The sequence below is a fragment of the Lactuca saligna genome, chromosome 4 (assembly GCF_052625555.1).
Source record: "Lactuca saligna cultivar CGN05327 chromosome 4, ASM5262555v1, whole genome shotgun sequence".
Classification (NCBI taxonomy): Eukaryota; Viridiplantae; Streptophyta; class Magnoliopsida; order Asterales; family Asteraceae; genus Lactuca; species Lactuca saligna.
Window position 1 is genome coordinate 249,611,799 of NC_136420.1, and position 13,341 is coordinate 249,625,139.

Here is a 13,341-nt window from a genome sequence, read left to right on the forward strand (position 1 = left end):
TTTTTTACAACTTTTTTTTCTCAAAAGTTTGTTTCTAATATGTTTTTTCTTTAAAACTCATATTTATACAAAAAAAAAACATATTTTCACATAAAAATCTTATTTTTTCTATATAAAAACTTTTTTGTATATGAAATATCTAATTATAAAAATAGGTTTGGATTATTTGTGTGATTTTTCTTAAAAAATCAATTAAGAAATTAAAAGTAACCCTAAATTATACTATTAATATAGATATTTTAATATGTGTTCTATTTAGTGTGTATTCTTTTTTCTATGAGATTTTAATATAGTTGTTTATATGTATTTTTCAATCTGTTGCATCTTCGTAAATTAAATCATACCTTCGATCACATATATATGACAAAAGGTATGTAAAGTTGTTCTAATCTCATATATGACGATCCATATTAATTTCGGTAGGAGTTGTAACTATCAACATTTGTAATACTTTTTTATATTTGTTAAATGTCATTTTCTGCCAAAAACCTCTTTATCGATAAATGACAATTGCTCCATTGTAGATAGTTATTTTTTGTTATTACAACAAACAAAATTGACACATGAATCCGATTTTACAAAAAAGTTTAAATAAAGAAATCCAAAGTGATGATGAACTATATGTATGAACATGTATTCAGCGAGAAACAAAAAATATGAAGTTTTCAATATGTAGCATCTTCTATTATTTAAACTTTTCCTATAAATGTGATTAAAGAACAAATAAATAATATTAAAATGAGTGTAACTAGTTTTTGATAAACTATAATTTAATAGTATAATTTAGGGTTACTTTTAATTTCTTAATTGATTTTTTAAAAGAAATCACACAAATAATCCAAACCTATTTTTATAATTAGATATTTCATATACAAAAAAGTTTTTTAAAAAAGTTTTTATATAGAAGAAATAAGATTTTTATGTGAAAATATATTTTTTTTTTGTATAAATATGAATTTTAAAGAAAAAACATATTAGAAACAAACTTTTGAGAAAAAAAGTTGTAAAGAAAACTAAAGTTATGATGAATTCATAATAAAAATCCTAAAATTTGGACAAAAAAGGTAAATTTTGAACCAAATTTGTAAAAAAAATTAAAATTTAGGCCAAAAGTGTAAATTTTAGATCAAATTTGTAATAAATTTTAAACTCTGAGCTACAAATATAATTTTTGAAAGTTGAATAACTTGTTGACCGGATCAAAGGGTTATATACAGGGACTTTATTACAGTTTTCCTTTTTCAAAATGTTTATACTAATTGGTCGTCGAGTTTAATTCCAGAAGATACTATTTAAACGACTATTGTTTAATTCTCTTCCAGATATCATTTTGTTATCAATATCTTGTTTAGCAATAACAATATTGTTTTATTATCAAATATCTTGCATATGTATATTTATATTTTATAAGACCACTTGTTAGAATTTATTCGACCCATTTGACATTGTCTTAAACTTGTACAATATCAAAAGGGTTACGGCTACCCTTGATGACACATCAATGAGTCGTACTGATATTTGAACCTAGACCTTATTTATATCCATTCTCACCCACTTACAGCCAAAACAAGCAAATGGAAATGGAACTGGAACGACTATGTATATATATGATAGAGATACAATTTAATGTACAAATTTGCAGTTATGAAAGCAGAAGAGTATTCAACCAACCGAGCACACAATATAAATATAATTAACGTGATACTCAACTAGAAAGGTGGTCCCCAACAATGTAAATATCTAAAACCTTACAAAAAAATCAATGAAAACAAGAAATCTTTTTTTTTTTTTTGACAGAACCACCTCATCCTTTCAGTTGCTCAAACACATCAGCATTGAATAGTTATAATAAAAGAGACCATTTCAAACCTTTCTTGTCGATTTGAATGTGAATAAAAGATTAAGTTCTAACACATATAGAATTTTAATTTAGCTTAGCATGGATTTCTCCTGAAGTACTCGACATCTGTATTCTCCTAATGCCCAAATAGGGAAGATGTTTCTGTAGGCAGCATAAGTAATCATGCAATTCCTGTTAAAAACCCCCATGATCTCCTGCACAAATGGATTTGATTATTTTTTTCTTAAAACCATTTTTAATTGAAAAATATAAATTGAACATTAGGATGGAAATACCACTATTTTTATAAAATATATTTAAAACTATTTTTTGGTATACAAATAATTATAAATATACAAGTTACCATTTTAACAATAAAAGGGTATTTGGGTACTTCTAACAAAGAGGAATTGTATTCTGTTGGTCAAATGTTTGGAATTTTATTTCATAGGTTTTTAAAATGGAATGTTGAAACCATTAGTCAAATGATTTTGTGGATCCTTTGCAACAAACACCGGAATGGAATTAAATTCCAATTCTAGCCAAATCAAATGAAATCCAGCAAACAGAAAGCCCCCCTCTCGCTTTACATTTGTCGAATTTAACTTTATAATTATATTTTATAAAACACATATAGAACTGATTATAAAGGGTATTTGGGTACTTTTTGACAGACAAATCAATTATAAATATTTAAGTGACCATTTTAAAAATAAAAGGATATTTGGGTATTTTTTTTAACAATGAGGAAATGCTTGGAATTAGTTTAGATGGTGGGTTTTTCTATGGAATGTTGAAATCTGTTAGTCAAATGATTTTGTTGATTCCAATTCCGTACTAAATGCTGGAATGGAATTGAACTCCAATTCCAACCAAACTAAACAAATCCAGCAATCAAAAAGCATCTTCATGCTTGAAATTTGTCAAATTGGACTTTTTTAATGTGTTGAAAAGATATGTTATGAAACATGTTGAACTCTTTCCCTTTAAAACATGATAAGTGTGGTTTTGATTGATCATGTGAATATGCACTTTAGTGTGTGTTTGAACCCCACATTGTACCCAACTTTTTAGGAAAAAATACAAAAGAAACACTTCCAAGTTCACAATTTATCAATTTAAGCGGTTAACTATTTTGTGTACTTATCAAACCCTTATATTTTTTTGACTATTTAAAACAAAAAAACACATCTTCCGACTTTGATATAGAACAAAATACTAAAACACAATGTGCTTACACCATTGAATCGATTTAGGCACTAAAAGATTATTTTTACTACTATTATAACATCCATAAAGAAGTAATAGCTCAATGAATAAAATGATGAAAATATGTTGTGATTTCTGTATTTAACCCATTGTAACTGTGAAAAACGTTTTTTTTGTTATATAAAAAAAAAAGTAGTCTAATGGCTTAATTACTATGGAAAATAGTTAAAGTGAGTAAAATGGATTAAGATGGTGAAAGTACAAGTGTTATTCTGTGATTTTGCCCCCCAAATGTGCAATCAGCTGTAGATAATAAGTTTATTGGCAAGAGATTATTACCTGTTGTGGAAAATCTCCATTTTCCATCTGAGAATTAATCAATACTCTTGCTGCACGGTGCAATGGCGTTGGATCTCTCTTGGCCTGAGAAAAAGTTTGGAACTTGAGTAATTTTTGGAAAGGTATACATAAATTCACTGTTGACTTAATTAGAAACTTTTATTAGCTTTACATTATTTTGAAACTTATCATTTGTTAGAAAATTTTATTATGTATTAGGTTACTTAGGCTTATTACAAAATTAGCTGCAGATCTAAAACGGGGTTGGGAATATAAAATAAACCTGGCTAAGTTTAATTTTCACACAGGAATATGTGTCATCCATCCATCTTAAAAGACAATGTGTGGCCTTAAGCAAACATAGTTTGGAACACTTGCAAGATTTATCATTTATGTTAGCCATATATACAAACAACATCAGACACTCTTGGCGTGTTTGGTCATAAACAACATAAAGATTCCCAAGGCTTAATTTATATGCACATACTTACTTGGATTGGGTTATACAAAAATGCAACAAGAGGTTTGATGTCTTTATGATCACTAACGGCTTTATTCGAAATTGATGCAACAAGAGGTTATTGACAAAAAGGAATCAATTTAGGTAGTCCTTTGTGATCAACATCGAAATTCACTATGAATCTGTGGACACGATCTATCTATTATTAGTATTAGTATTAGTATTAGTATGAAGTATGTTGATTGCTTTCAAGGATAACTGCAAAATAGATGAGGTTAACAGCAGTTGGAGTTTGAAATTGTCGACGACCTAAGCAGAATAAATCTTGGCAACGAAAGCACCAAGTGAAATATTATTTCAGATAAATGAAGAAACTTTGACCTCAATATAGAAGATTTACACAGATGATAATGCAGGAACTTTTCAGAGGGAGGGTATTTGGCCTAAAAGGCATTAGTTAAGCATTGATTTTGGATCATTAGAGCATTGCGCATGATATTTGTTTGGCTTTGACCATTAAGTGTTAGCAAGCGCTTGATCGATCACAATGTCAGACAACATAGAAGCAACACTCTAACTCTAGTTAATTTGATTTTTGATTAGCCATAATGCACAAGCAGCAAAACACATCTCAAAGACATCAATCACAGGTGGATTGTCAAAACCTTGTTATGCGAAACAAAATATGGTTGCTCAAGCACCAAGGAAGGGGATCGATAAGTAAAATGAACGCGTTAAAATTTCAGAGGGAGGCTAGAGACTCATGTACTCAACTCCGGTCAATGAGGCCAGCATGCATTGCAAGCTCTACTTTAGCCATAAATCATTCCTCGATGACTTGACGATTAAGTGATAACAATTAACAAATATCTCATACTTATAACCCCGCCAACATGATAATGATATTGCTACACAAGTTACTTCATCAACAGAATTAGTTAAAAAGTGGTTTGGTTGTTAGAAGCTAAGATATACCTGCCATAATCCTTTTGTTATGTGTACCGGGAACATTTATATATACTTTTTGATTCACAGAAAAAATATCCTTCTTACTTGGCAACTAAAATGATGTGAATTTGGTTTGGATGCATACCTGCTCAGCATCAATGAGAGCTAGCATAGCCCATCCTGTGTTTACCACGTGAGAGCGATTTCCCTCGAGATTGGTGTACACCTGCATAGATTTAGAACACATTAACGCATTGATGAAAGCATGACCTAATCAGTTTTGGTACTTTTAATAACTAGTTACCTTGTTCTGACAAGAGAGGTAGCTCTCCCCCCATCCCCCAGAAGCAAGTTGTTTGGACAACAAAAAGTTACAAGCCTTGCGAATGCTAAAGCAGTTAGAGAAGTTCCTTCCAGCAGCCACTAAGCCTTTCACTCCAAACCATGTGCCATACGTGAAGCAAACTGCCCACGAACCATACCTAGTGAGCATTTTGCAAAAGCTTTTCATCAAATTTATATTTTCATATACAAAAACAATGTAATAAACAACAATAAGGAAAAAAACAAACCATGAACCATCTGGTGCTTGGATTTTTTCGATAAAGGCGGCAGATTTATCAATACAACGCTGTACCTCTTCTCGCCTATGCCCAGGGTACAATCTCTTGAATGCCACCAGAGCTTGAATCGCAGCCGAGGTGCACTCTACATATCTGATACATCACATTGCCATTGGTAACCCAACTTCACCAAAAAAAAAAACGAAAATTGGAAAAGAGGTCCTGATCACTTACGGGTAGTCAATAACAATGTCACCAAAAGTTTCAGCAGGATTCACCAACTGGAAGTAGGATTATAGAGACAATTAGAAATGTCAGATTACATAATAAAATGATGTGGAGGAAGGCGGGATGCCAAAACCACTAATAAATAACAATCTAACTAACTAAATACTAAATAAATAGAATGTGTTTGCAGTCAATCATATTAATAAGCAAGTGCATGGGTGGGTGGGGGGTACCTCCAACCAGCTGTAGGATCTTGTAAGTTCATATGTTGCAAAACTACCATCAGAATTCTGCAAAGGAAACAACTTGTCAGACATTGAAAATCATGTTAATGTTATGCTCAAAAACTAAGGTGTAAACCCCCGAGCAAGAGTCACCAGTAGAGCACAAGGTTTTCAGAATATGCATGCATGCATGAATATGAATATGAATATGATTGATTACCTGTAAAGATAAAATAACATTGACAGCATCATATAGCCGTTTTGCATCCAGTGGCTCGTCAACGATTTTTGATGGCAATTTTGAAAGCAAGAGTGCCGCCTAAAAAAAAGAAATAAAGAAAATAAAAAAAACTAAACTGGAAGCAATAATATTATATTATGGACAGCTTGAATACGATAAATAAATAATAAATAGTTAGTTGCCTTGAGCCCTTCTGCAGTACAATCTGAAATGGGCCATCCGTGATCTGCCGTTGAGAAAGGCCAAGCACCTTTTGAAATATGACGATACCAATAATCAAGATCGCCAGGGCAGTTATCCAACACCTTTGATTGAAACAAATGCAATTAAAAAAAAAAATTGTCAAGAAACAAGGACAACCAATATGGTTCAAAAGTTGTGTATCCTTCACCTGTGACTTCTTTATGAACATGTGTCCTTTTTTCAGTGTTGGACCAAACTCTTCGATGAGGTTTGTAGAAATAATTGCTTGAACGGTGAACGCGGTATCCCAAAGTTGACTACCATTGTAACCCTGCATTAGATTATCAAAATTCATTTACACTCTGATACTAATTAATACAAGTAGACAGAACAGAAGAAATCAAATTTAATGAAAGTAAGATGGTAAAACCTGCATTTTCATGCCATCTTCAGCAAGCCAAAGATAATCATGTATCCTAGGGAGGTGTAGCTTGAAAGCCTCTGAGTTTGGATCTTCTGCCCAGCAGCAGAGCATATTTAACACCTGAAGAAAAGGTTTTATTGTTTACAAATTATTTACAAATATAAGGATTAGATTATAATGGTATTATTGTTTACCTTGTTTACAGGTCCTATGCATATATAGCGAGTATTATCATCCTCATAATGGATGTGTTCCATCGCAGTGCGAAGAGCCTTCTCTCTCAGCTTCTTCCCAGGCCATCTCATCAGTATAGGCTCCACAAACTTGTCAAGAGTTGCCCAAAGTATGTCTTGGATGAGTGGGTGAGGGTAGTAAAGATCTTCCTGCACAAAAATATTTTAAAATACCTCAAGCCAAATGGAATTTATCTTCCTTATTAAAAAAAATACAGATATTAACAATGTTGGAGTTAATTGTTACTGTCTGGGATTGACAGCAATATGCAAAATACAACCTTCCTTTATCTAGAAAACATCAAAGTATAGGTAAAGAAAGACTTTGGTGGTGTTTTTTTTTTGGCAAAAGGTCTTTTTGACCTCTTATCTTATCTCAGACTTTTTGTTTACCTCATAAGACCTTCTAAGATAACAGGAAGGGGTACATCACACACTAATTCAAGAACTCAACTTAGAGTCTTAGACACACCAAATGCTTGAAAAGGGAATGGGAAACAAGGCCACTTAGTTAAGCCTCAACATGGGTTGCATGAGAAAGTATGAACTGTGTGGGACATTATTTATTGCTCAATACTAGCTAATGTGGGATAATCAAATTCAAGTGGGAGGGGTTTCAATGTTCAATTATGAACATAAATGTGAGGTGACAACCATTTACTAATGGCTTGTGTCAAATGCAAATTCAGCATGAGGGAGCTTGAACGTCCCAAATCCCAATCTTTCAAAGTCCTATGGCCATGCAGTATTAGTCACTTCTTTCTACCAATTTGTTTGTTAATACTAGTAGTGATTTAACAATTTAGGTTTGAGTCATGAGAGTATGAGACATGAGGTATGAGGGTTCCTAAATTGAAGCAACGCATGTTGCAATTGCTTATCATCTAACCCAGACACATCATGTTCATATGTGACAATAACAACACTCATATCTTACATGAGTCTCTACAATCTATACCTCTACTTGAGCATTTGTTACACTCAATAAATCCTCAACTACATCATTTGCTTAATGCCCCTATCAAGACTTGCCTATCCTATGAGACAGCTTGCACTCCATAAATATCTCGAGAAAGCATTGAATAGATAAATTGCATGTTTTTGTTTAAGCGTAGGCTTAAAGAAGCATGTGCACCCCCCTCTACCCACCAAAAAAAAGGGGGAAAAGTTATACCCTCCAATTGCATTAAGTGGTCAACTGAATAGTAAAAAGCTATAAAATAAGCTCCTACTGGAGATGCTCTAATACCATATACCCACAAATTGGTGTAGAAAAACAATCAAAGATTGTATTGATTTGTGAGCAGAAGACCACACTTGCTACTATACAGTATGTGAAGCCAAGCTCATGTATAGTAAGAGTTGGTTCTTGATCACGGACAGAAAACCAAAATTGGATAGTGTTGATTGTAATTTGGGGTTTTATTTTACCCAAGGATTCAATGGTGGTGATATAAGAAATAAGTAAACAAAACTCTCAAAGATCAAAAACAACAAAGACACGTAAACTGCAAATACTTAAGGGGGTAGAATGTAAGGCAAGCAAATTAACAACCCTTGCAATAAATGAAACTCATCTAAAACCACATGTGAGAAAAGATGAAAAATGAGTCTTTCTTTTGGTTGTTGTTTTGAGTAACTGTATCTTGAAATATGAGATTTCTGAAACCCGTCAACAATAAACCGAGATTGAAGATTAAGAGAATAAAAACCAATGTGAAGTTTGAATAGAGTAATTTCCTAGAAGAAAAATAATGGTGAATGGTGATCCACTAAGAAGCCGAAAACAAGAAAAGGACAAATGAGGTATTCACTAATAGGGTACATCTACATCACAAAGAGGTGTATTTATATTGTAATTATAGTAACAAAAGAAAGACCACCAAGTCCTGTTAAATCATAATAGTCTGAATGGAAAGAGATAACCATAGACGTTTATAAAATTCAATATGTGAAGGAACCAAATATCAAAGCATTATACTTTATACAAACCTTGGCACAGAGGTTGCGTGCATCATTCCAATCTATGTCATGATAGGGGACTGTAAACAGCTCCTTTCTCAAGGCCAGAACCGTAGATGTGATAGGTCCAACAAACCTCTTCCCATATAAGTACGACATAGGCAGATACACCATCCGGCAGTGACACCACATCCTACCTGAAAAAAAAAAAATTAAATGTCCAACATCTCATCTCATATAATAATATCCACAACAAACTGAATAAATTTATCCATAAATTAGTAGGTTATATTATATGAGGCACTCGCCTGGATGCACGGGAAGGAAATATGGAAGGACCCACATCTCAGGGGGCAACGGATTATTTCCAGACCACTCAAATACCCCAAGTACCTAAATATTATTAGCAACATATAAGACGAATACATATAGGTAACAAAGAAATATGAACAAGATGAAGGGCAAGTTGCTATACTGAAAGCCAAAACTTTCCCCAAGATGTTATTGAAGTGGCACCACCGTGATCCAAAATCCACTTCCGCCCCTTCTCCATCGCCCCCCCTTCTCCATCATTAGCTCCTTCACCCAGCAATCTCAAAGTGACATAGTTCAAGGCACTACCAAACATGGTGCTATGACCCTCGATGTGTAGACCCCATCCACCATCTCTATTCTGCATTTATGACATGTTATATTCTTTGTAAAGGGTAATGAAAAGCAACCACAGTTATACGTTTATCATAAGGATTATAACAAAATATACTACACATGCCTGATGATTGTAAAGGTAACGGCACATCTCCCGTTTATGCTCTTTAGATAAGACTGCATTCAGTGCCCCAGTAATGGTTAGAGTAATAACCTGATGCATAAGATTAACTTGTAATGTCAGCATTTACATTAGTTGTTCATCTCCTGAAGAAGGTAATGTATTTCCTGCAGATAAAATCCTGACAGCTGCATTACTGGAAAGGTAAAATAGAGTTGCCACTCTCAGACGAATGGATATATTCTTTTCAACTCTTAAGAAACCATAAAAGAAAGGCTAAAACTCACCAAACCAGGCAATAAAAACATAGGGCCTCCATAGTCTCCTGGCCAATGCCCATCATCTGCCTGGAGGGTTGAATGGAAACCAATAGCTCTTCGTAAGACGTTTGTTACTTTCTCCTCTGTGATATCTTCAGCATCTTTTATGTTCACTCTAGGTGGAAATACAGAGAGTGACTTCTCTTTTGCAAACTACAAATTTGGTAGTATTAGATTCCAAACATACACTAGAAGAACCAAAGTTAAGCGCCTATGTAATAAAGAAATCTAGGTATTTTCACCACTTGATGTGATAAAGGCATTTCAATATCTGTAAGTCTGCCATTAGCCAAGCCAACACAGTGGAGAATTGGTTAAGACAGTAGTCAGCAGTAGAATTCATATCCTATAATATGGCAGGATACAGTAATACTATGTCTATATGAGGTTTGTTCCCAGCAAACCTAACCATCATCCATCCCATAAGTAATTAATTCGGTTAACCAATCAGTAAAAATCTATCACCTTCATAGTTCATCATTACATAATGTTATCAAGTAGTCAACTAACCCAGAATTTAGGATTTTTTTTACATATCACATGCAAATTTTACCCTTCTGTTTATTTCAGGCCACAGGCCCACACCTAGATAAGGCAGATCAAGGAATGCAATTGAGAGGACAGAATGATGGCAACTAAAGGTAGGCCCATATCATTTATTATTACTTGGTTATCCAGTTCAGCCATATGACTTGTACTTTGTATCTTTATGATCGATCATATCTGATTCTGATGTTGTGCTGGAATCACCAACCATGTAATTCAACCTCATCCACGCAATATGACTTCTACCTTGTAATGTATCTACGCATTTTGACATTTTAACATTTTAACTCGATTCCATTTCTTTACTTTTCAAATCTTGGGATTAAAGAATCTCTGCTGTCAAAACTTTCAACACTCAAAACTCCATAACCCCAACTACTCAAACAAAAGGCTTCTCGCTACGTAAAAGAACATGTTGATTTTTTTCTAAAATTGATTTTGCACATCAATTACAAATGGATTTTCGTTTCTAAAAACAAATGTTGTAACCGCAGTCCGGGTTGTAAAACATGTGGCGTTAATTACAATGTACCTGACTGCGCATAAGCAGATCTGAACTGTGTTTTTTCTCAAACCGATTTTCATGAAAGGTCTGTCGAACTTTCTCGATATCTGCGAGTTCCTCAAGGGACCCTAGCGTGGGATCAAACTCCCAAAATTGTCGGCCGATGTGATCGTTTGTCGAACGCAGCCATGGACTCCCTCCCTCTGCGATCTTCAGTTTCCACATTGTTTACTTCACTACCAAAATCACGAAAATAGTCAAATCGTCACAATTACAGTTTCATGCTCCACAACACTAGCATAACAGAAAGAAAGAAATGCACAAATTCATACATTTCGAACAGAAACGCAAGATACCGAGTACAATCGCATATCAAAATCAATATCCCAAATAGACTATATGTATTGGATTACCGATTTAGAAGAAGAGAAATAGGGGCCGACTACGTGTGACACAGCTACTCCTCCAGAGTTACTGCTACAGCTACTACATATGCCGTTCAAAAAAAAAAAAGCTACTGCATATCGAAGATTTAATTTTCTAAAAATCCTTTGAAGAATTATAGTACTACATGATTAGTCATTGTGATTTATAAAAATGCATTTACATCCTATCAAGATATTTGTATATTACTAGAAAACCTGTAAAAATGATCTAGAAAACTGTAAAAATGATGTCGTTTTGCTTTTGGTTATATTTGAGACAGTTTCAAAATGACTTTTCCATTTTAAATTTGGTTTATGTCTAAGTGGACTAAATTAAATTTAACATATTTATCGTTAAATCTTTTTTATTTTGTTTAAAATTAAATGTGAGACTCGTTTATTATATATATTGATTATAAAAAAATATTTAGGTGTAAATATTAAGCATTTTTTAAAGTAAAATTTCAAAATAAATAAACATATTCAACTAATGAACCATGAGGAGTAAATAAGATCTGGTTTATAGTTCAACTATACTTTCGAATACATAAAGAATGTATAGACAGAAAGACCTGGAAAAGTTATATCTAATCCCTGAGTACGACTCCTATTTATAGGAGAATCTGAAATATACAAAAAATACGAAAGACTAAACATCAAGACTTCGAAACATAAAATGCCTTAGTAAATAGATAATATGACTTTCGAAACTGCTAATACAAACTTCGACACATTACAACATATTCGACACTAACATTCTCCCCCTTTATAATAAGTGTTGAAGTCAAGTGATTAAAATTTGAGCAGCAACATGTAAAGTTCTTCGAATCTATGCGTACCAATTCATAACTTTCTTTAACTCAGATTTATCCCCTTCGTTATTCTTCTTACAACTATTCATACTGTCACACCCCAAAACCAAGAACGGTGGAAAACTTTCAGGGGTGGAGGACGTCATGTACTGTATCACAACAATGCAAAGTAGTAAACAAGCAACAACATCATCCATTGCATTAAAAGTAAATATTTAATACATGTGTGTTCTGTAATAGTAATAAGACACCAAAATATGAAATCAAAATAAAAGACGAGTCTTGTCTGTGCTCCGTCTTCTCAAAACCTGGCCATCATACTTGTCTACTGGTGACCTGAGAATACAAGTTATTTTGAAAGCGAGTATCAGCATAAAGCTGGTGAATTCATAAGTATTTAAGTGTCATTGTCTTGTTTTGGAAAGCTGTTATGAATGCCATGTAAATCTTTGAATAAAACAATTGATATAAGTATGAAAACCCTAGAAAATCTCATATTTCCTATTAGTATAAGAGTAGTCTTCTACCAAGACCCGAATGTTTTGAAAGTAGTCTTGTACCAAGACATGTATGTTTGAAAGTAGTCTTCTACCAAGACCTGTATGTTTGAAAGTAGTCTTCTACCAAGACCTGTATGATTTGCTATAAAAATGATAGTTTTCCCTCTTTTCGACTATTACTAATAGTACGTAGTCTACCTCATCGTTTATGTGAATGTATCACAAAATAAAGTAATAGGAAAAATATAGCCATGTAAGTGTTATCCTTTTGTATTAGGATCAAGACGACATTGCGACTACCGAAATGTATAACCTTGAACATTCGTAGATTGTTCATTTTCCTCTGTAGTTGGCATCAGGTTTAAGGAATGGTTAGTCCCGTAAAGGTACCCCTAATATAAGTGTCAACTGTAGACATACGTAGATGTTCATTACCTCTGTTGCTAACATGTGGGTTCCGAAATGGTTAGTCCCGTCTAGTTATCCTTTTGAACTAGGATAGACAGAAACATTTACAAATATGTACTAGTAACTCATCATATTGAATCTAGGTACAAGTATCCATGTAAGTGTATACAAATAAATGTATATATGTAAATGTATTCATGTA

The 13,341-nt window shown here is 33.3% G+C and overlaps 1 protein-coding gene and 1 long non-coding RNA gene across 2 annotated transcripts; one reads left to right on the forward strand and one right to left on the reverse strand.

Annotated features, from left to right (window-relative positions):
* Positions 1-1,661: 1,661 nt before the first annotated feature.
* On the reverse strand, positions 1,662-11,554 carry CAS1 (cycloartenol synthase 1). Its single transcript, XM_078992121.1, has 19 exons — positions 11,408-11,554; positions 11,022-11,230; positions 9,911-10,096; positions 9,627-9,716; positions 9,330-9,527; positions 9,163-9,247; positions 8,885-9,051; positions 6,854-7,042; positions 6,666-6,779; positions 6,444-6,566; positions 6,235-6,357; positions 6,032-6,130; positions 5,821-5,877; positions 5,594-5,640; positions 5,369-5,512; positions 5,101-5,278; positions 4,942-5,022; positions 3,389-3,472; positions 1,662-2,055 (listed from the first exon to the last, which is right to left on the reverse strand). Exons 2-19 carry the CDS (start codon positions 11,217-11,219, stop codon positions 1,930-1,932), a joined length of 2,289 nt encoding a protein of 762 aa, XP_078848247.1. The 5' UTR covers positions 11,220-11,230; positions 11,408-11,554; the 3' UTR covers positions 1,662-1,929.
* On the forward strand, positions 3,270-10,746 carry LOC145043459 (uncharacterized). Its single transcript, XR_013681038.1, has 2 exons — positions 3,270-3,510; positions 10,514-10,746. It is a non-coding gene; the product is annotated as an uncharacterized LOC145043459 (long non-coding RNA).
* Positions 11,555-13,341: the final 1,787 nt, after the last annotated feature.